Source organism: Lutra lutra, chromosome X (genome assembly GCF_902655055.1).
Source record: "Lutra lutra chromosome X, mLutLut1.2, whole genome shotgun sequence".
NCBI classification, from domain to species: domain Eukaryota; kingdom Metazoa; phylum Chordata; class Mammalia; order Carnivora; family Mustelidae; genus Lutra; species Lutra lutra.
This window is the reverse complement of record NC_062296.1, coordinates 69403914-69427730: the sequence shown is the minus strand read 5'-3', so window position 1 is coordinate 69427730 and position 23817 is coordinate 69403914. Positions and strand designations below refer to the sequence as shown.

Sequence of the window (23817 nt, the reverse complement as noted above, 5' to 3'; positions counted from 1 at the left end):
GAATCCGCGAGCCAAGTGAGAGGCGGTGAGCAAATCTAGGGTGTCAGTGAAGAGATCACTGACACTGCTCATTTTGGGGTCCAAACAAGGCAGAAGGAATGTGTTCCTAGGACTGCGTTGAAATAGTAAGAGATGAGAGGGAATAGGGGAGTGAGGAAGAAATGCAAAGAGTGGAAGATTGAGAGGTGGAAAGATTTGCTGAGACTTTGGAGGTGCTGCTCTGCTGTTGGAAAAGACTGAACCTGATCGTGAATAGGAGAGAAGTGGAGGTCTGTGAAACAGTAAGGTCTAGGAACTGAGTGAGGAGGCTATCAGAAGTGTCGTTAATATGGATGTTGAGTCACTGAGGATAGCTGCCATCCAAATAAAGCTTTGTGATACTAAATATTCCAATGATACCACAAAAGCACTATATTTGGTGAACAATCCCATCATGACAGTATTCAAGGAGATTGCTCAAAGAAACCATGCATGTGACTAACTCAAAACAGTTGTGCTTATATTCATGACTAACAGTTAAAAATATTTAGGCTACATGCTCAGCAGAGTCACACTGTATCACCCGGCTCCTCTGAACCCGGAACAGTGCTCTCATTCCGCTCTGCCTCCAGCCACGCCCCCAGCCACGCCCCTGCCATGCCCCCGCCACACCCCCTAGTCCCTCCAGAGCCTAGGGCCCCCTCCACTCTGACCCCAATGACCTGCTAACCGATCTTCACCCCACCCCCCAACTCCCGCGTAACGGACCCACCTTCCGGTTCCAACCCAGAACTCGTGAACCACCAGCTCAGGAGCCTGCCCACCGCCCATCTCCTTGGTCGCCCCCTGCCTAAAAAGCCACCGAGGACCTGCCACCACCGCCTTCGGCCCCGCAGCCCTCGCTTCCGCACCACCTTCGCCTTGGTGTGGGTGCTACCAACCATGGCCACCGCACAGCTCTCCCAAGTGCGCCAGAACTACCATCCCGACTGCGAGGCCGCCATCAACAGCCAGATCAACCTGGAGCTCTACGCCTCCTACGCGTACCTGTCCATGGCCTTCTACTTCGACCGCGATGATGTGGCCTTGAAGAACTTCGCCCAGTTCTTCCTGCGCCAGTCCCGCAAGGAGACCGAGCATGCCGAGAAGCTGATGGAGCTGCAGAACCAGCGCGGGGGCCACATCCGCCTCCGTGACATCAAGAAGCCAGACCGCGACGACTGGGAGGGCGGCCTGAAGGCCATGGAGTGCGCCCTGCACCTGGAGAAGAGCGTGAACCAGAGCCTGCTCGACCTGCACCAGCTGGCCACCGACAAGAACGACGCCCAGCTCTGCGACTTCCTGGAGAGCCACTACCTGCACGAACAAGTCGAGGCTGTCAAAGAGTTGGGGGGCTATGTCACTGACCTGCACAAGATGGGGGCTCCGGAAGACGGCCTGGCAGAGTACCTGTTTGACAAGCTCACCCTGGGCGACAGCGACAAAAAGAACTGAGTTGGGACTGTTTTCCCCATAGCCCCAGGGCGCATGGTGACTTTGCCTGATCACCATGCCGAGCATGCGTATTGCAGTATTGCTTCTGCAAAAGGTTCCAGTTTTTTTCTTCCAGTCTTGCCTTTCATCCAATAAAGTTATTTGGTTCCTAAATAAATAAAGGTCTCTGGTTGATTCATGTGCGCAAATCTCTCAGCTTTTAAGTTTTAAAATAGGTAACCAGTAGTCCCTCTACCCACACATGCCCCATCCACATGCAGCTCAGATTCTCTGAAGAGGAAGGGAGAAGGTATTCCATGGGACCCTGGAAAATACAATATCAATCTTCCCCTTATAAATGATGTGGGTATATGAGAATGGGGGTGGAGTGGGGTGAGGTGGGGCCCCGGTTAAGTGCATGTGAATAGTGAAAGTATAGAACATGGCCTGAAGATCAAGACTGAAGTTGTGTCTTGGGAAGAAGGAAAGGGAAAGGCATTGGGCAAGGATTAAATTAAATGGGATCCTGGCTTTATCTGAAATGTTTATGTTCATTAAATTCTTCAAATACTAATGGTTAAGTCTGCATAGCAAGATGAAGATCTTGGAAGTCAGAATGTTAGAGTATCTCTCACAACCTCATGCTGGGCAACAGTGATAATAGGAAACAAGTCTTAGGCCAGCTTCCACACACACCCTAGCAGGAACTAACTGTGGTTACCAATGCCTGGCATACATGTTGCAGTTACAAAACAACCACTTAAGTATGTTTTCTTTAATATGTATCCTATGTATATCTGTATATGTATATGCTCCAACCAACAGCAGAGTTCATTGTGAATCTCTAGACAAGATCCTGAATGTTTACACACTTTGTTAAAAAGCTCTGCATTATTAGAAATGATATAGCTACTTTCTAGACCTTTCCTGAACCCGGTTATATTTCTGCCTTTGGGTTTCATGAATCCAACTGTGATTAGCTTTTGTTACTTGCTACCAAGAAAATCGAAGCTAATATGTCTTCTTACTATCATTACACCTTTACCAGGCCCCACTGTAATTATTTGCAGTAAATAGCTCCTCTAGAGTGCTAAGTGGCATTTTTTCCTTATCCCTAGGACAGAGTTCACTGAAAGGAATAAAATATTTTAAGTTACATGGATGGAAATACGGAGCAGCTGAAGACTGCTAACACAGGCATCCCTTTCAACTGAAAGTATTTCCTTTAATTTCTTAGACCTGCCTTTCCAAGACCATGTTCAGTATCAGCCAGTGCCACAAAATATTAGCAGGTATTCAGTGAAAAATGAATTCAAGGATATTTATAAACACACACATATGTATCTGTATGCATGAATATATACAATATTTGTATTCATTGAATTAGCAGGATTTTTTGTTTTATTTTTCAGTTTTTGTTTACTCTAGGAATTTTAAGTCTTTAATGTAAAAAATATATAGAGAGCGAATTTATAACAAGGGGATATAATATTGTTTCCCAAATATTCCATCATAGGATCCTTTTTCTACCAAATCTCACAGAACAGTATTCCAAAGAAAATAGCTTTGGAAACAATGTTAAAAGATCTCATTGTCTGTTGTTTGAGAAGCATATATCTGCCAGCTAAACCCCACTCACTTTCACTAAAACACCATTATGAAAAACTGGAATATTTGCTGTCAAGTTTCCAGCATAATAAGTTTTAAGGCAGAAGTGTAACACAGAGCCCTCACCATGAGGGTGGATAGATATTATACATACACCTTCCATTTGTTTCCCTGTTGGATAACTCCCAACACTGCATTTTCCATCATATTCTAATTTCTGTTTCTAAAAGAATGGCTTTTGGAAATGATAACACTGATATTTCTCCAATATTTAAATCTAAGTTGAGAGAAGGTCCAAAGCTGCTAAGTAACTTATATTCTTCACCTCTTTCTACCTATGTATTCCTCTCACCAGTAGCAGAATTCTTCATTTTGATTTTCCAGAATAGACTGCCAAATTTTAGTCAATAATATAACTTTTGGTGAAAAGCAGTTGGTGCCTGAATTTTCTGGAAATAACTTGTCTATTCTCACCAAAGCATGCTAAAATTCCTCAAAATTCAGACAGTTCATTTGGAGAAAAAAAAATAAGGCATATATGCTACAAAGCATTTTTATAGTCAAGTCCAGAATTGTTAAATACATACAAATGAGTAATGTGCTTAGTGTGCAGCATCTTACACCACCACATTTTTCCTTGAATAGAGATCATCAACATCCCATTGCAGTGTGTTCCTCTCTAGGTTCAATGGAAGACCTATCAAGTTTCTCTCCAGCCCTAAAGTACATAATGCAATTCTATAAATTGAAACTCCATTATTCCCAAACAAAAGTGGGCATGAGGCAAGATCTAAATGTGAACTCTTGCAGATTTTTTAAGTTAAATTTGTTCTCACTAGCTTTAGGTATCAAGCCTCATGACACTGCCAATGAATTTGATTACCTATTTTATTCTCAGGCAGATTCAACATAATACAAAACTATTATCTTCTATATATGGAAAATATTCTATCATTTTAATAAATGACTATATTATGTTAGAAAATAACAAGGTGATTAAAGTAAGCTTCTCAACAAGAACAATATCTCAGTCTGGCTCATCTTATTAACCAAGACTTTCATTTGTCTACTGTTTGGCTATGTAATTTAATTCAACAAGCATTTATTCTTAATAAATGAGTTCATGCAAGGGACTCAAAGTTAAACGAGACATGAACGTGGCCTAGTTAAACCAAATGTATTAGCATTCTGCCAATTTTCTAAGAGTAAAATACAAGTCCATTATGAGATTATTTTAATAATTAAATCAGGAGTATAGGCAGAGAGTGTTTTCATTTATCACTCTCCACTTCACAAAGAGGTATGCTACACAATCATTCAACAAAATTTCACAAATGACAATGTAGCATTTTTCAAAAAATGTTATGAAGAAAAATATAAGCCAGCTATTCTTCTGCTCAGAACAGTGGACTAAACAAATCTAAAACATCATCATAATGATAATCATCGAGGTAAATTATGTTGTCAAAATAACATGTTAAGAAATTTCCTCTTTCTGATAATGAGGGATGTTACCTGAGGGGGACAGAAACTTTGATGAAGAGAAGAAGAGCAATAATGTAACATGAATAACAGATTAAATTTTAGCAAATAAGGTTACTTGTTTGTTTACATATTTTAGCGATTGTTGCCTGGAGAGAGAGGAGGCACATGAAGGTATATTTTACTAGTGTGGATCAATCACAGAGGAGTCTTTTTTTTTTAAGATTTCATTTATTTATTTGACAGAGAGAGAGAGAGAGAGAGATCACAAGTAGGCAGAGAGGCAGGCAGAGAGAGAGAGGGGGAAGCAGGCTCTTTGCTGAGCAGAAAGCCTGATGCGGAGCTCCATCCCAGGACCCTGAGATCATGACCTGAGTCAAAGGCAGAGGCTTAACCCACTGAGCCACCCAGGCTCCCCCACAGAGGAGTCTTCTTATGGACTGCTTCAAAAATATCTTCAAAGTTAAAGAAAAAACCCATTTTCACTGTAGATTTGAATATGTGAGAAATCTATAGGTAAAGATAACCTAAAAAGATTTAGGGCAGCCTTAATGGCAGGTCTTAATATAAGAAAAAAACACACATACTTGTATTTTTTACAACACCATTACTTGCATCCATTAATAAACACTGCTTACACTTATTGAGTTTGCCATTTATCAGGCATCAAGTTATGATATTTACATGAACTACCTCATTTCTGCTTCGTGACCACACAAGACACAGTGCTATTGTTATCCCCATTTTATAGATGATCACAGTGAATTCAGAGATACATTAATTCTCTGAGATCTCACAATAAATGGCTGAACTTGAATTTGAACACACATAGCCTAACTTGAAGACCTAGGCACTTAACCATTAGTCTATATGGTAATAACTAAATGAGAATCTTACAAGTCCTATGAGTTATGATAATGTGACAAACTTTGCTGTGAGAAATTAGTAGGGAAGAGATCCTATAAGCCTGATTGTACTTACAGAAGTCACAACCCAGCAGGACACACCTATAACAGATTAAACAGTTAAGTACCAATAATACAAACTGACACAGCCTCTGGTCTCAAAAGTCAAAGAGACTTCTGCAATTATTCAAAGGATAGTAAATTTGTACACAGAGCCTTCCATTTTGTATTAATATAACTGCACAAATACAAAAAAGTGAACCCTGGCTGTGACTGGGCAGAAGTCAGTTGCTGGGATTTTCTAAAGAAATTCTTGGAGATAGGAAATAAAAATAGAAAAATTAAATGCAGGGGCACCTGGGTGGCACAGTGGGTTAAAGCCTCTGCCTTCGGCTCGGGTCATGGTCCCAGAGTTCTGGGATTGAGCCCCACATCGGGCTCTTTGCTCAGCAGGGAGCCTGCTTCCCTCTCTCTCTCTGCCTGCCTCTCTGCCTACTTGTGATCTCTGTCTGTCAAGTGAATAAATAAAATCTTTAAAGAAAAATTAAATGCAAATAGGAAGAGATTATTTCAAAAGGCTATTAGAGTGAGCATATTTAATCAATCAATATAATACTTAGTAAGAAATAAAAATTACATGAATGAGCATTGATTTTCCAATCCAACATTTTTTTAAATTTATTTTTGAGAGAGAGTGAGCATATGCAAGGGGGTGGGGAGAAGGGTAGAGGGAGAGGGACAGAGATACAAGCAGACTCCAAGTGCTGAGCATGGAGCCCAACATGGAGCTTGATCTCACAACACTGAGATCACAACCTGAGCAAAACCAAGAGTTGGTTGCTTAACCGACTATGCCACCCCAATGCAACATTCTCTGATAACTAACAGAGTATAATTACTCTATTGATACCAAACTGAATCTCACATTTGAAAAAAGATTTTCAATTCCTTTGCTCTAGAGGCCTCTAATAGAGTACTCAAAATGGCACCTCTTTTTGCTATATTCCTCCAAAGTTTGCTCTTCTGGTTCTAAATATCATAGAGTGGGAAAGCAGGTCCCAAGAGTCATTATTAGCCAAGAAGGAGAGGATGAATTTATGATAGGATACATCCACATACTTAAAGTACTTTCTCTAAGAATGCACCTAAACCTTTTCTTTTCTACCAGAGAAAACAAGTGTATACTTTAAAGAAGGGAATTGGCAAGCCAGGCAAAGGGGGGTGAACAAATTTAGGATTTCACTAAAGAGATCATTGAAACTGTTTCAGGTTCAGACAAGGCAGAAAGAGTGTGTTCCTAGGACTGTGCTGAAAGATAAGAGACTAGAGAGGATAAAGGAAGTGAAGAACAAGAAAGATGGAAAGGTAAAAAAAAGATTCACTGAAACTTTAGAGGAGGTACTCTGCTGTCAGAAAGTGTGAACCTGATTGTGAATAGAAGGGAGAAAAGTGGAGGTTACTGGAGTTAATAAGGTCTAGGAACTGAGCAAAGAGGCTGTCAAAAGTGTCACTAGCATCAACATGGGCTCTTTTCTGTACATCTAGGTGATCTGCTTTGTGTTCCGAATTTCATGTCTGCCAAGGATGCCAAGACCTAAAATAATGAAAAAAAATTAACTACATTTCCATAGCACTTTATAATGTGATACCATGGTGGTCAATTTTTCTTTTTTTTTTTTTAAAGATTTTATTTATTTATTTGACAGAGAGAAATCACAAGTAGGCAGAGAGGCAGGCAGAGAGAGAGGAGGAAGCAGGCTCCTTGCCAAGCAGAGAGCCCGACATGGGGCTCGATCCCAGGACCCGGGGATCATGACCAGAGCCGAAGGCAGAGGCTTTAACCCACTGAGCCACCCAGGTGCCCCTGGTCACTTTTTCTAATTTTCACCTTAAATAGAGCCCTTTGTTATTATAATTGCAAAATTCATTTAGATATTTTGCCTTCTATGTCAAAACTTTTTTTTTTTTTTTTGGCTTCTTCTCAGCTGTGTTCAGGAAGACACTTTCTTCAGATCTAGGGTTAGGGATAGTGTACATGCCTTGTATTTTGCCATTCAGAGACTTCTTCAGAGGGTTAGGGTTAAGGTTAAATTTAGATTCACACTTGGGGTTAGGGCTAGGTTTAATTAAGTATTAGGTTATGTGCCTGGTATCTTGCAGTTCAGAGGCCTCTTCAGAGGTAAAGCCCTAGACTTCTGCTCATGTGAGGATAGACATGTATTACCAAAACATCTTAAGAATGTGAAACGTGAGGAGGTCAAGGTGTTAGATAGTAAGCTGTTAAGATATTTTTAGAACTGGAAAATTTGACTATGAGCATATATCTCAGGTTTGAGCAAAGCCAGTTTAAAGTGTGTTAAAAAAACAAAAAGAAAAACAAACAAAAAACATGATTCAGCTGATTTGGGACCTGAGAGAAAAAGAGTAAAGGAAGTATATACAATGTATTATGAGTTATTTAAAGAAGGCAAGAAGTTCAGGAATTGGTCCTAACTTGCCTTCAAAAGATTCCAGGAAGTCATCTGGAAAACAAATGTATACTTTTGCCTTGGGCGGTTAAGTCCATCAAGGTATAGAACAGTAGGTGCCAACATGGGAAATAATCAAGATGCCAGGCCAAGCAGCAGCAATTCCATGGCTCTGAGTGGTGGAAAGAAAGTGATGTATATTTGTGCAAACATTATTCCAGCACCAAATTCTCAATGCTTGTTGTGTCAGCATTTCTTTCCCCAGGTATACAAAATTCCCACGTGCTACTGATATACTTTTCTCTTTTAAAGGGACATAAAATTCTGTATTGGTTGAAGTAAAAAAAAAAAAAAATCCACACATGCTTATCAAACGGAGTAAGTTGGTTTGTATATTAAAGTTACAAAATGTGCAAATTTATGTCATCGCTCTTACTTTGTGACAATTATGCTTATCTCATTTTTGTTAGAAGAGACTAATATATTTAATATAAAATATAAATTAAAATCTGAAGTCCACAGTGGGAACTGAAATTATTATTACAGTTTGAAGAATGGGGTGATATTTGTGAAATTATAGCTATTTATCACTGGACTTCATGTTCAAAGATGTCTCTTCTGATGGTGATTATAATCTTTGTGTCTGGGTGTGATTGAGAAGCAAATATGTGATCAGAATTTTAAGGCCGTAATTTAACCTTTTAACTAACAACATTTTCAAAGGTTTGTTCTATTAACAAGTGTGTATTATTACAAAAATTTTCTTAAATAGAGAACTACTTAATTAGATATTTCTAAGAGATCTCATTTCTTTTATTTATTGTTCAGGAAGCAACTAAATGCCCAGAGAATTCTCATATCTAGACAGTGAATAAATCAGATGTAAAAGTAAAATCTCCCTTCCCCCAGCCAAGTAAGTTTTTCACTACAAAGTTGACAAATGTTTTTCTTAAAGCAGCAAACTGTCAGACTGATCAAATCACTAGTGTATTATGATTCTGGAGCATCATTTCTGAAATGTAACCTTTTGGACCTTCTTGTATCTCTCCTCTTTATAACTCCTCTAATTTAGCTTGTTGAGCTGTAGCTCTTTCTAGCCATGTTTTCCTTCTATCACATATTCGTTGCTAATAGTGAAAATGGCTCAACCACTTCAGTCTAAACCAAAGTGAATGATGTGTCTATTGCCTTAAGTATCAGTTCTAAAGTGAAAACTTACTCTAATCGCTCTGGTTTATTATGATCAGAAAACTTGGAAAATGTCTCACGTGATCTTCTGCCTATAGTCACTAATGCCAACATACAGGCCCTGTCTTAATTTTAAAAAAGATTTGAAGCCTTGCTGGAGAGAGGTCATGATACTCAGTTGATCTGGTTGCTCCTGTAGTTCTCGATGTTTCAGTTCTAGTAACTTGATTCCTCCCAGGGCTCGAGTCCTCACCCAATGATTCTGTCTCCTGTCTGAACTCTGCAATTTGTCCTGACCTTGACAAGCAACGCAGCACAGCAAGGGATTCTTCAGGATTGAGATTCTGATTTTCTTCATCCCCCCATCCTTGCCACTTAAGACCTGATTCTGAACCTCAAACTCCATGCCTTAGAGCTAACCTGTGTCCTCACATCTGTTGACAAGTAACTGACCTGTCTGCTTACCACATCTTAATATATTCCATCCCTGTAGATTCCTGGCTTTTTGTCTTGTACACCAGCTATTACTGTAGCTTCTCAGACTGACTGGTTACTTGTCAGTTTCTCTCAAGATAACTGACTTTTCCTGTCTGTCTGGACTTTCTCAACTCACTAGCAACTTCTCTGGTGAGTACATCTAGTTCCAGGTCCAAACTCTCTAGAACTGGCCCCCTGTCTTGCAATCAAACCTTCTGTGGAGACCCAATCTACAGAGAAAACTGAAATCTTCCATGTTGGCTAAAACTACCTACTCCAAGATCTTTTTGAAGATGGTTATCACGACGTTTAATATTAGAGGCACCTGGATGGTACAGAAATGAAACATCGGCCTTCAGCTCAGGTCCTGATCCCAGGGTTCTGGGATGGAGCCCTGTCATCAGGCTCCCGGCTCAGCAGGGAGCTTATCCCTTTCCCTCTGCCATTCTCCCTGCTTGTGCTCTCTGGCTCTTCTTTCTCTCTCAAATAAATAAATAAAATATTTTTTAAAAAACCATTTAATATTATATACCAGATATTTGATCAGAACTTTCTGCAAATCTTTTCTTCTCTCCGAAAATTACAGATTCACATCTCCAAAATCCAGTAGACATAAGAGCTACAAAAATTTAGATTAAATATGCACATTCTTTAAAACTCTCTATTTTACCACATGTAAAATATATCTTTCAGAAAAAGTACAGTAACATTTCTGTTTAATCTATTAAAACATGTTACCTATTTAAATGAGTCATTATAAGCTTGTCATGTAAAAGGTAGCAATTTAAACACCACAAAAGAAAACTAGTACCTCCATTAACATGACATTCAAATTAGTACATGAACTACAGAGAGGAAAAAACCATCAGAATTAGAAAGGAAAAGTAGGACTTTGTACTTGCTTCTTTCAACATCAATAGATTTTAAAATTAAGTTAAGTTGAATTTAATTCACATTTTCAACTTGTGCTTAAACATATTATTGTCCAGAAAAATGAAGCCTTTTTCATACTAATTCACTTAATCTATGTCATCTTCACTTACAGTCTAACCTGATGAAGACACATTACTTGCTTAAATACACCTCACATTATCCTCTCAAAATTTATCCATTAGCATCATTTGACATAAGATATGGGAGGTAAATGCATAATAATGTAGTTCAGAAGCACATCTCTCTTTCTGAAACAGTGATTTTTAGGAAGACACAAGGAAAACAGTATCAGATAAAATATAAATCTGTAACAAAAGCCCCTCAATTTCTAAAAATACATTAAAAATCAATGATAAATCTTTTTGAGAGGCCATATATCATGGATTTTAAGAATCTGAGCAAGACACCAATGGATAAAAATCCTGACTTTATATTTGCTATATAACTTTTGACAAGTCTTTCCTCCATTTTATCATTTGTCTACATAACCATACTTCTAAAAAATATTGAATGAACTAATTTATATAAACTGCTTAGCAATGTGCCTAGCAGGTAGAAAATGTTTAATAAATAGTAGCTAGTATTATCATCTTATTATCAATAATCATTGCATTCTTTTAGTTCTTGGCCTTTGTTTTCACTTAACTTACATTATAATATTCTGAAATGCCTCTGATGACACTTACGACATTTTATCACAGACTCTGTGTGGGTATTTTTAATATTTAATCAGGCTGTGGTATTTTGCTTTTGCAAAAGAGTGTGTTGAGATATGTAGAAAAGACAAATGAGTACATTAAAAAGGTGAATTTTAAGTAGTTTATTTCTTGACAATATATTCAGAGCACAGGAAAATCTATTCTTTTGTATGTGCTCTTTTGAAACCTCTTGCCCAGAGAGGCTGTAGGACCATTCATCATTTCCTACTGTTTCTACATCCATCACACCTTTTCCCTTTAGTCTCCATACAACCTTCTTAGATTTTCTGATTGCTGTAGCAAGCAGAACTAATCATGAATAAATTCAGATTTCAGCCAAGGAGAAGCACAGTGGTCAGATATGACCTGAGATCTCTACAGTCCATGGCCCTCAGGGTATTATCTATCATGAGAAAGAGTTTATTAGATCTCAGCTGTGCTTAAGACTAGGCTAAACATTATAGAAAGCAAGTTAAATAGGCATAATCTGCTAGCTCTGTCAGACATCTTTAGGTATTGATTATTTAGCATTTGTCAAATGTCCCCTTGCTGTCTCTGTCAAAACAAATCAAGGGTTCTGCTTTGAAAAACCCCAAAAGAAAATAGCTAGAGTGCTATATACAGAAGATGCTGGACAGGAACTTATGCATTTTTTTGGTAAGGAAAGTAAAATAATTGAATATGGTCTTTATCTTTCTCTGTTGTGGCATTGTGGTATTGGTATTTCTGAGTTAAAATGTTGACAGTAGAGAGAAATTCAAGATAATGTGGTAGGAACTAATGCAAGCGCATCCCCATCTCTCCCTTTAATATAGAAGTCCTCTTTTCAGTTCTCATTTTCTCTGTTAAGTCTGAAAATTTGCATTAAACGTATTTAGTGTTCCCATAATTGTGCTTTCTTTGGGGTGGAGATCCAAAATAGGGTAGAGTCCCAACTTGCAAAAGCCTAAGAATTCCTCACCTTTGGGGAGAGGAGACACATATACTTGAAACAACTAGCAAACAATCCTAATAAAAATATTAAATTCAACACATTATCACATAGACAGTAAGGGCAGAATGGGACTAGAAAAGAAATCACAGAAAACAGAACAGCTTAAAAAATTATGGATTCAATTAAATTGTAAGTGAAGTTTTAGTGTCAAATTTAAAATATTGTATAGGGTTGTTTTCTTTATATTTATCCTTAGCTTTTTCTTTAAGCTGAATAATCACAAGAGAATGCTCAAGATTTGCAAATGCTATTTAAACACGAAGACATAAGATCAATTCCTTCATAAAGAAGAAGGAAAGAGATAGAAAGAACTTTTGCATAGATTGATGCACTCTCTTGTTTTGGGTGACAAAATTATAAAGGTAGTGACTGACTGAAGATCAGTGGAAAACCCCAGCTTTTAAGTATTAGACAAAGGAAGAAAATCCAGAAAATAAGCCAGAGACAGAGTGGTCATAATGATTAGAGAAGAGCCAGGAGTATGGAGTCCCAGGATATTAATTTTCTGTTGTTTTCAAAATACTTCTGTTTTTGAAACACTTAATATAAGATCTGTCCTCTTAGCAAATTTTTATGCATACAAGTGCTGCATCACAAATTACCACAACTTTAGCAGCTTAAGCCATTATCTATTTATCCCATCACAGTTATCTTGGTTTGGGCACAAGTTCTCACAGTCTAAAATCAAAGTATCAGCCAAGTTGGTCTATTATCCGGAGACTCCAGAGAAGAATCTATGTTTAAACCCATTGAAGTTGTTGGAAGAATTCAACCACAGCTACAGGACTGTAGGACTGAGGTCCACATTTTCTTGCTGGCTGTTGGTCAGGGGCCTCTCTCAACAAGTAAAGGCTGCCCACATTCATTCACACCACTACCCTACTCTCCAGTCCATCTGTAAACCAGCATTGGTGAGTGAATTCCTTCTTGCACTTGGAATCTCTCTGACTTCCCTTTATGTAACCAGCTGGAGAAAACCCTACTTTCAAAGGACTCACTTGATTGGGTCAGGACAGGTGGATAATCTCTTTATTTTAAGGGCAACTGATTGGAACTCTGATTATATCTGCAAGATCCCTTCACACACACACACACACACACACACACCCGCCATGAGTGTTTGAATAATCAAAGAGCAGGAATCTTGGGGTGGAGACATCTTTAGAGTTTTGCCTACCACATCCAAACGCCCAAGAAAAAAGACTCTAACAAATGAATAAATCAAGTATAAAGAATTATGGCAGCCTAAGGGAGGTCAAGAACTAAGTAAAAGACACTGTATTATCAATGTGGTAGGGCATGGTGACTTTTGAGTGGGCTAATTTGGCAGTGATGGAATAAGAGTGTATGGGAAGAGTGATGGAACTGCAAGGAAATGAAGAATGAACAGGTGACTGGAAAGCACAGATACTAAATACAGCAGAGTTAAAAAAAAATTAATCCCTAGATACACTAAGAGTAATGCTGAAGAATCCCAAATATGAATAGAAAAACTTACAAAGCACTTAGAAAAACAAATAAAAACTCAATAGCAAGCATGGAAGCCAAATAGTATTCTACTATTTTCTTATTGTTCAGAAAAATTATTGTTAACCTAATAGTGTGTGCCTAGCAAAGCTGTCTTTCAACAAGGAGAAAAAAATGGGAAAAAAAAATCTTTACGATATTTAAAAATGGAGAGATTTTACCACAAGTAAGTCTACACGGAAGAGACTTCTAAATAATCTACTTACTGATAAAAATGCTTTGCAGTGAGGAAAAAAAGAAAAAAAAGTAAGCATCTCTAACAAGTATTTTCTGTGTAAAATAAGAATAATAGCAATAGCAACAATAAGTTTAATCTATAGAGCTCAAAAGAGGGCAAATAAAACATACTTAATACATGTAAAAATTGGGATGATAAAAGTTGAAGAGTTCTAGGGTCTTCGTATTGGTCAGTAGGTGTTTGAATTATCCACTTTAAATTGTGTTACATATTCAGAATGAAATATCAATTATAAATAAAATTGTTATATACATTCAAAACCATTAGACGGAAAAAGGATATGTGAAAACAAACAAAAATAGCTCAAATAATCCCCAAATTAAAAAAAAAAGTAGCTCAGAGAATATAAAACAAACTTAAAAGGAAAAGGAAATGTATGGAAACTAATCAGGTACTCAGTATTTATTTTATGTGTTCTCATATGTAAAGTTTATATGGCTAGAAGTCCAGACACCAGACATTTCTAGAGTAGTGTTTTTGGGGGAAAACCCATAAAAATAAAAACAATAACTGGTGAGTATATCCTACATTACCCTTTCAATTCTAGGGGAATGAAGAGAATTTCAAGGTAGGTTTCAGACTGGAAAAAAGTCCTCACATATGAGCTGTGGCACTTTTAAGTATCATTAATCCATGGAAAGCATTAAGTCTCTCCATAGTTAGATCAGGAGCCAGACTAATTAGCAATTTGACAAGGCAGAACCTTGGCTTTGACCCTGACCTGCAATCTCAGCATTTGTAGTATAGGTAGCATTACCTGCCCCTTCGGTTCAAGCCATGTGACAGCAGCCATTTGATTTGTCAACATAGCAGCAAGATTTGATATGCTCTCTTCATATAACCTGGGGCTGGGGCCCAAACCTTAATCTATACCAGGAGTAGTTTTCTTAGTCACCACACCATAACTCATCTCCACAGAGCTTTATAGGAATTTATGAACTCAAATCTTCCTGGAAACCAACATGCAGTCGACCAATCTGGGATAACTAACCCTTACTTCTCAGTAATATATGAACTAAACTTATTAATTAAGACATTATTTTCGGTTATATAAAAATACCAATTTTGGCTATATGGTCTTTATAATACATGCACCCAAAACCCAAGGTCAAGTAAAAATTGAAATTAAAATAATTTATAAATATATACCAAGAAAATGCTAATGAAATTACAGTTAAGTCTATTATTCTAACATCAGAAAAAAAATAGACCCAAACAGGATGGATTTAGTATATATTAAATACACATAGTATATTTATATAGAGAAAAGTGTCAGTTCTCTAAGAATATATAAAAATGCTAATTCCTGTACAGGGTAAAATATTCTCATAATATATAAAAAACATTCTTATAATATGTGAAGCTAAACTGGCCAGAACTACAAGTTGAAATAGACAAATCCAACAACATAGAAGATTTTGACATAACTCAATTTCTTACAAGCCAAGCAGACAAAATAGCTAAGATACAGAAAATTTGAACCAAATGTCTACGCAATTTACTTAATTGTCATAAGCAGAACTCTGGAGCAACATGTGGAGAGTACTTAAGTACATACTGAACATTTAGAAAATGACCACCTAATTCATAAAGCAAGTCTCAAAAATTGTCAAAGAAGTGGTATTATACAGACTACTTTTATTATTTTTTTTAAGTAGGCTCCATACCCAGCAAAAGTTCAATGCAAAACTTAAACTTACAACCATGAGATAAAGAGTTGGATACTTAACTGATTAAGTCACCCTGGAGCCCCTATACAGACTACTTTTAAACAACTCACTCATCTAAAAAAAAATCATGAGAGAGATTTTTAAAATATTTATAATTAACCAATAATAAAATGCTGTCTATCAAAAGATGCATTACAGACCACGAAAACTTATTAAAATATATCAGATATCTAAATACTAAAATAGAATCGTACTAGTGAATTATATAGGTGACTTCCTTTATTATTTAGGAAAGGTAAAAAATGCCTTGCTGTGATTCAAAATCTAAAATAAAAAAGGAAATTCCTCATCATTCAGATACTAAAAATGTGCATGGTATTAATAAAGAAGAGAAAGGAAGGGAGGGAGGGAGGGTAGGAGAGAGAAGAATAAATGATATAGTATTTGCATCCTAAATCACACACACCATGGGCAAACATTGCTACTGAATTAAAAAAAAAAATCTAAGAAATAAGCAGAAAAAGTCCAAAAGCTTTAGGAAAAATAAATAGGTAAATGACATAGAAAACAGTTCACAGGGGCACCTGGGTGGCTCAGTCATTTAAGCATCTACCTTCGGTTCAGGTCACGTTCCCAGCATTCTGGGATGGAGCCCCACATAGGCTCCCTGCTCGGCAAAGCCCAATCCTCCCTATCCCACTCCCCCGGCTTGTATTCCCTCCCTCTCTATCTTACTCACTCTGTGTCAAATAAATAAAAACAAAATTTAAAAAAAATCACAGTTCACAGAAGAAGAACCAGCAATGGCCCTTAAGCACATATATAAGAGAAATACACACTGAAACTACAGTGAGGCATCATATCACACTTTGAAAAAATATTCTGTTGTTAAGGCTATGAGAAAACAACCACTTCCCTTTTTTTAAGGCTTTTGTTTTGTTTTGTTTTGTTTTTTGGGGGGGGTTTTTGAGAGAGAGAAAGTGAACAGGAGCAGTGGGGAGGGGCTGAGGGAGATTAGACTCCCTGCTGAGTAAGGAGCCTGATTTGGGACTTGATGCCACTACCCTGGGATCATGACCTGAACCAAACACAGAGACTTAAGGAACTGAGCCACCCAGGAACCCAACAATCACTTTCATATACTGCTAGTAGAAATTAAAAACCATACCACCTCTGAGATTTGATATTAGCAAATTATTAATTAGCAAAAATAAACAGGCATTTATCCTTTGACCCAGAAATTTCACTTCTAGGAATCTGTCCTTAAGATATACTCACAGAAATATTAAGTGACTAATGCACAAGCTCCTTATTTTCCTACTATTTGCAAAAGCACAAGAGTTGTAGGAACAAATGAAAAAACGTTACACCTCTTTGGGTACCTTTTGGGTAACAAAGGTGTAAGAATTCATACACACGCTCATACACATATACACATATATGCTAATATTTTCAAAAAGAAACAGTGAGGGGATAAACCAAGTATTAATTAGAAGAAATAGTAAACTTTAGATAGGAAGAGGACAAAAGAGAGGTGCTGGAAAGAACAAGAATGAAAGCTAGATATTTTCTAATGTGTCTTGTTTATAGTTTCTAACTTGGAACCTTGTTAATGTTTTATGTATTTGGAAGGTAACATTAAATTTTAAAAAGAGAGACAATCCCTAAAATAAAAACCAAATTGAAATTCACTAATGTTATTTTATATAAAATTGGTAGCATAATGGCATGGACATTTATCTCAATTAATTTAAAAATAGAATTTTGACTGAATATACTAAGTGGAACCAAAAATAAAGATCACTAGATCTTTAATTGCAGCTACTGGGCTTGTTATTAAGTTTAATGTTAGTATAATTTTAAAACTATTATGAGCATATACACATACTCCACTACACACAAAATAGATTACAGCATATATGTTATTATACTAGCATCACTAGGAACCAAGATTTTCAGTATAAAAGACAGGATCAAGATATAAATCAAACAAATTAAATAAAATCCTACAACTTCAATTTAAATTTACAGTTTTATGAATTTGTAGTTTATTTACTTACTTTTTAAGAAACTTTTTCTGCCAACTTTATATTCCATCTTCTATTTAGGAGCCCATGAAAGAATAGCCTAAGACCACTCAGGGGATGTTCATTCCGTGGCACGAGCAGTGGAGGCTGCAGACCAGTCTTCAGTGGGGATGGTGGGCTGCATGCTCCAGTCTTCAGGAGGGAACCAGTGGCAGACACAAAGGGCACCGGCGTGCCTTCAGAAACGGCTGCAACCTGTAGTTTAGGTGCAGTAATTCAGGTGCTAGAGAGGTCCTTTCACCCTGAAATTCCTCCTGGTTCACAGATTTTTAGCAGCAGTACTCTCTTCAATCTCAGGATCTCTGCGGAAGTAGAGATCCAATAGGACTGAGGGAGTGTGCTCCCGGAAAATGGTACCGCACATGCGCAGAATCTCCGCGCCCAGAATTCGCCGCACCTGACCCACTGAGTAGGTGCTTATTGTTGTTGTGTGAGGGCACCAAATCCACATAGCACAGAGGAGAATCTGTGTTAACAGACTAATGGTTGGCAAGTTAACTTAAGACGCCACGGTAAGAAGCTTGTGCTCAGTTCTGGGATATAGTTAACTTCTGGAAGTTGCAGCTCCCAGAAAGAGGCCTGGACCTGATTAGTGAAGTTTCCAGGAGTAACGTGGCCAGCAATAGAAGTGGCCCCACCGGCAAATACAATTTAAGAACAGCCCACTGGCCAGTATTCTTGAAGGATATGATACTGAGCATCAGCTGGATTTTCAGTGGCAACAGCGGAAGAAACTGCCGAAAGAAGGTTCTTCCTGGTTCTCTTCAGATCTGTGAAGTAGATGCCATCACTTTTCCTTTTGTACATAGCCTGTTTCATTTGGATGTCAAGCTTGGTGACACCTAAGTGGGTTCCTGCTGCAAGGAATTTAAGGACATTCTCCTTCTTAATTTTCAGGATGTCACGGGGTCTGGACATAGCAAACATTTCCCTTTCTCACAGGCACCTAGGACAATGTTGTATGGACTCCTCTCCGAGCAGCAGGAAAAGGTAAAATTTACTTCTTTTTTTTTTCTAAGATAAATTAAATGCATATCTCTTAGGCCCCTACTAAAATGCTCAAAAACTGTGATAGCCTAGTAGAAAATGCAAACTTACCACCGAGATATAATTTCCAAATATTATTTTCCACTGAAAGGAAGTACCAGGGCTCCTTGAAGATATATCTGATTCGAAACTGTGATCAAATATATGGTTCCAGGGACGCCTGGGTGGCTCAGTTGGTTGGACGACTGCTTTCGGCTCAGGTCATGATCCCGGAGTCCCAGGATCAAGTCCCTCATGGGGCTCGCTCCCAGCTCCACGGGGAGTCTGCTTCTCCCTCTGACCTTCTCCTCGCTCATGCTCTCTCTCACTGCCTCTCTTTCAAATAAATAAATAAAATCTTTAAAAAAAAAAATATATATATATATATATGGTTCCAGGTATCGATTTCAGGAGTAAACGCCTTAACGATAGAATCCACATACCTTGGGTCTGCGGTTATGCCCTATAAAACCAGCCTGTGAGATTGGGAAGGGGTCGTTCTCTTCCGAGGCGGCCCTGGCCGGTCAGTCTGACTTCTAATGCTTGGCATAGAATAAAGCTTTGCATAACTTTCACTTTGTCTCAGTCTCGTTTCTTTGATAACGGACCCCAACATTCTGTTGTAACAAATATATTAAAATTGATAATTACACTTAATAACAATTATACTTAATCCATCATTGTTCATCTCTTGAGATTTTACTTAGGCAAGAGCTCATTATTCCGGAAATTCATACATAAGATAAAACAACCAGTGAGACTTGCATAGCACTACTTAAGAAATATTCTTGCCAAAATAAAATGAAATAAGATAAAATAAATTGAATCAATTGGACATCTAGATCTAACAGTTACATGAAATTTTGACAAAAAAATAAAATACATGAGCATTTTAAAAACACAAGACAGAATAGTATATGAAAATACAATAAACCAAAGAATATAGAAATTAGGAAATAGTATAAGATCAGAAATTTATGAAATTAAAAAAGAAATCTGAAATTCAAAGCAAATACACAATGGAGAAAATCAACAAGATAAAAGTTGATTATTTTTAAAACATAAATAAAAACACTGGTAAAATTAAGAACAGCATAACAGGGATGCCTGGGTGGCTCAGTTGGTTGAGCAGCTGCCTTCAGCTCAGGTCATGATCCCAGCGTCCTGGGATGGAGTCCCACATCGGGCTCCTTGCTCAGCAGGAGCCTGCTTCTCCATCTGCCTCTGCCTGCCACTCTGTCTACCTGTGCTCACTCTGACAAATAAATAAATAAAATCTTTAAAAAAAAAAAAAAGAACAGCATAACATATAAATAATATGAGGGATGAAAAAGGCGAAAAAACCATAAGTGCAGATAAAACTTAGATTATGGAAAGAAAAAGCAATAAAGAATTTTATGACAATGAGCTTGAAAATGTAGAAAAAGTAGTCAATTTCCTGGAAAACAATGTTATAAAAATTGACTCAAAAACATTCTTATCACAAATAAATTGAATCAATTTTTTTAAAAAGATTTTATTTATTTGACTGAGAGAGACACAGCCATCATGAACAGGGGGAGTGGGAAAGAGAGAAGTAGGGTGAGTGAGAGAAGGAAAAACAGGCTTCCCCGCTGATCGGGGAGCCCAATGTGGGGCTTGATCCCAGGACCCTGGGAGCATGACCTGAACCAACCTGCAACGAAGGCAAAGGCTTAATGACTGAGCCACCCAGACTCCCCTGAATCAGTATTTTTTTTAAGATTTTTTATTTATTTGACAGATCACAAGTAGGCAGAGAGGCAGGCAGAGAATGAGGAGGAGGAGGAGGAGGCAGGCTCCCTGCTGAGCAGAGAGCCCGATGTGAGGCTCCATCCCAGGACCCTGGGATCATGACCTGAGCCGAAGGCAGAGGCTTTAACCACTGAGCCACCCAGGCGCCCCCTGAATCAGTATTTTTAAATGTAGAATAACAAACACAAGGCCCAAGTTGTTTTTGCCAGATTCTACCAAATTGCAAAGAAAAGATAAATCTAATCTTATAAACACATTTTCAAAGAATACAGAAAAAAAGGATTACTCCCTAATTCATTTTTTTTAAAGATTTTATTTATTTATTTGACAGAGATCACAAGTAGGCAGAGAGAGAGAGGAAAAGCAGGCTCCCTACTGAGCAGAGTCCAAGGCGGGGCTCAATCCTAGGACTCCTGAAATCATGACCCAAGCCGAAGGCAGAGGCTTAGCCCACTGAGCCACCCAGGGGCCCCTCTCTAATTCATTAATGATGAGACTTTAACGTCAAAAACAAAACCTGACAGCTGGTAGATTGAGAAAGAGAAAGGGAAACTGGAAACTAAAGCACTCATTAACATAAATACAAATATTCTAAACACAATATTAGCAAATTAAACCAAGCACTGTAAAATATATAATACATCATGGCCATTTGAGGTTTTTAGAGATTTTCAAGATTGTTTTCATAACAGTACTCTGGCTTCCATGTTGAGAGGAGACTGACAAGGAAGAAGAGGCAGAGGTGGGAGAGCACCTAGGAGTAGGGCTGCCAGATGGAATTTTTATTGGCTAAACCTGGCAACTCTAGTTAAGAAGCTATTGCAATTGGAGCACCTGTGTGGCTCAGTGGGTTAAAGCCTCTGCCTTTGGATCAGTTCATGATCCCAGGGTCCTGGGATGGAGCCCCATGTTGGGCTCTCTGATCAGCAGGGAGCCTGCTTCCCCCCATCCCCTGCCACACAAAAAAAGAAGCTATTGCAATAGTTGAAATGAGATGGGTTGTTGGTTTCTACCAGGATGGTGGCAAGGAAGATGGTGAGCAGTGATCAGATTCTGGAAGCATTTTGATAATAAGTTTAACAAGTTTTTTGATGGTTTGGATATCGGTTATTTTCTATCCTTCTAACATCACTTGTCCCACTCTGTTCTAGGCCATTATCATCATTTACTGCAATTCTGAAACAGCTTCCTAATTGATCTGTTTCCTCTAGCCCTGTCCATTTACAGTTCTAAATTTCCAGTTTAAGTAATATTTCTAAAAATGGAAATCTAATTATTTACTACCTAAGTCCCTTCAATGACCCACTTTTGCCCTTTGGATAATGTCTGACTCCTAAAAATAGGTCACAGTCATTGTGCAAGGCCATCACTTCTACTATGCAACCTTTACCCTCTGTCAGGCTAAGTCCTATTCATTTTCTGTTTCTTAACCTAAATGTGGCATTCAGAGGAAGACAAGCACTAAGACAGGTCTGTACCATGGCGATAGGCTCCCATAAAATTCTAGTTTCTCCTACCATAATATTCATCAAGCTGCATTATAATCATTTATTTAACTGGATGTTTTCTCAACTGTTTTTGTAACTTAAGGGAGGAAAGATATGTAAGTATCTTGTTTATAATCATATCCCTAGACCTTGAAGAATGTTTTACACAGAGTACATAATATTTTAAATGAATGATTAATAAATGAGCTAATTCTGTATTTACACTTCATATTTACACAAGTATTATTGAGACCTACAAAATAACAAATGCTGTGCTTCGTAACAGCACCCAAAAAGGTATCACTAATTATTTACAAAAAATAACTACATAGAATGAGGTTTTTTTCACTTAAAATCTAAATTAATATATATGTCACAAAACATAATTTTAACAGCACACACTCTAACATTTTACTATAAAAATAATTATTTCAACATCTGATTATCTGTGACTTCATTTCTACAATTTGAAAATAAAATGAACTTTTATTTCTATGTATTTTATTTCACTACCTATCAATAAAAAGAATAAACATGTTAGAGAACATTTCTTTCTCTTACTGTAACCAATAGTGAAAGGCAATAAAGTGACTTTAAAATGGAAGTCAATGAGGTACATGAATTACTGGAAAAAAAGGGGCACTTTTGAAACGTTAGGGAAGGATTAATAATTTAAGTGTGCATGTTACTGATAAACTCAGCTTCACATAAAAAAAGATTTAATAACATGAAACAAGAAATATTATGAACTTGTGGCCTTTTAAAAGTAGTAACTTTTCTAGTTCTAGCTTGAATTTGACCCACCATTAATATCATCCTCTCTACCAGATTTACTCATGTGCAAAAATCTGATGCACAACCCCCAATGCCCAGAATTTACTTTCTGAAACATTTTCTCTTCCTTTGTAAGAAAAGAACTAGCACTTCTTAGGTAATAGCTGATCTTTTGACCTGGAGCATATTATGACTGCCCAAAAATGAGGAGGATTTCAAAGGTAGCTGGGATAATGCAAGGATTATTGTTACGTTTGATATAATTACTAAAGCTTTAATATTAAAATAATGGGAACAGCAACTCCAGTTTCAATTATCTTAAGGGGCACAACTATATCCCATGCCTCACTCAAGAATTAATTAGTTGATATCCAAAACGTACAACTTTGACAGCTTTTCTTGACATTTGGATTGTTTCCAATCTAAATACCAGGATGACCATAGCTGTGAACATCCCAAATCTGCTTGGTGAGGCAGAATTTCTGTTTCACTAGAATACCTTTGTAAAAGTGAAAACACTCTATCCAAAGAGTATACAAATTTAAATATTTGAATAAAGGTTGCCAAAATTTCATTCAGAAATTTTATAGTAATATACACCATAAACAGTTGTGTATAAGAATGATTTCCTACCATTCCCTCCCCAAATGCCTATCCTCTTCTTTACTAACAGAAAGCACATTTCATTCCAGATGTGTTCAACCCAAAACTACATTTCCCAGTGACATTGCACCCGAGAGTGATCAACCAGTTGAAGCATAAATGAGGTAAGTCTTCTGGATTTTCTACATTCTTCCTCCTCCTTTTCCTGCTTGGAATAAGGACATAACATAGAGCTATAGAAGGAATCTTGGAGCTAAAGGAGAACATGAGAATCAAAATTACTTGCTGAGGATGATGATAACCTTGGAAGTACCAGTTAAGGCCTGGATTGCTACACATGTATGTTATTTTATTTTATTATTTTATTTATTTTTTTTAAGATTTTATTTATTTATTTGACAGAGAGAGATCACAAGTAGACGGAAAG

The 23817-nt window shown here is 37.5% G+C and overlaps 1 protein-coding gene and 1 long non-coding RNA gene across 2 annotated transcripts; both read left to right on the top strand.

Annotated features, from left to right (window-relative positions):
• The first annotated feature begins 780 nt into the window (after positions 1–780).
• On the top strand, positions 781–1595 carry LOC125091807 (ferritin heavy chain-like). The gene has a single exon (XM_047715799.1). The coding sequence runs from the start codon at positions 922–924 to the stop codon at positions 1471–1473; it is 552 nt and encodes a 183-aa protein (XP_047571755.1). The 5' UTR covers positions 781–921; the 3' UTR covers positions 1474–1595.
• Positions 1596–18002: 16407 nt separating this feature from the next.
• Positions 18003–23558, top strand: LOC125092318 (uncharacterized). The gene is made up of 3 exons (XR_007124873.1): positions 18003–18528; positions 18625–18717; positions 23480–23558. It is a non-coding gene; the product is annotated as an uncharacterized LOC125092318 (long non-coding RNA).
• Positions 23559–23817: the final 259 nt, after the last annotated feature.

Coding starts and splice junctions, on each gene's coding strand:
- LOC125091807 (XM_047715799.1), top strand. CDS start 922: ATGGCCACCGCACAGCTCTCCCAAGTGCGCCAGAACTACCATCCCGAC.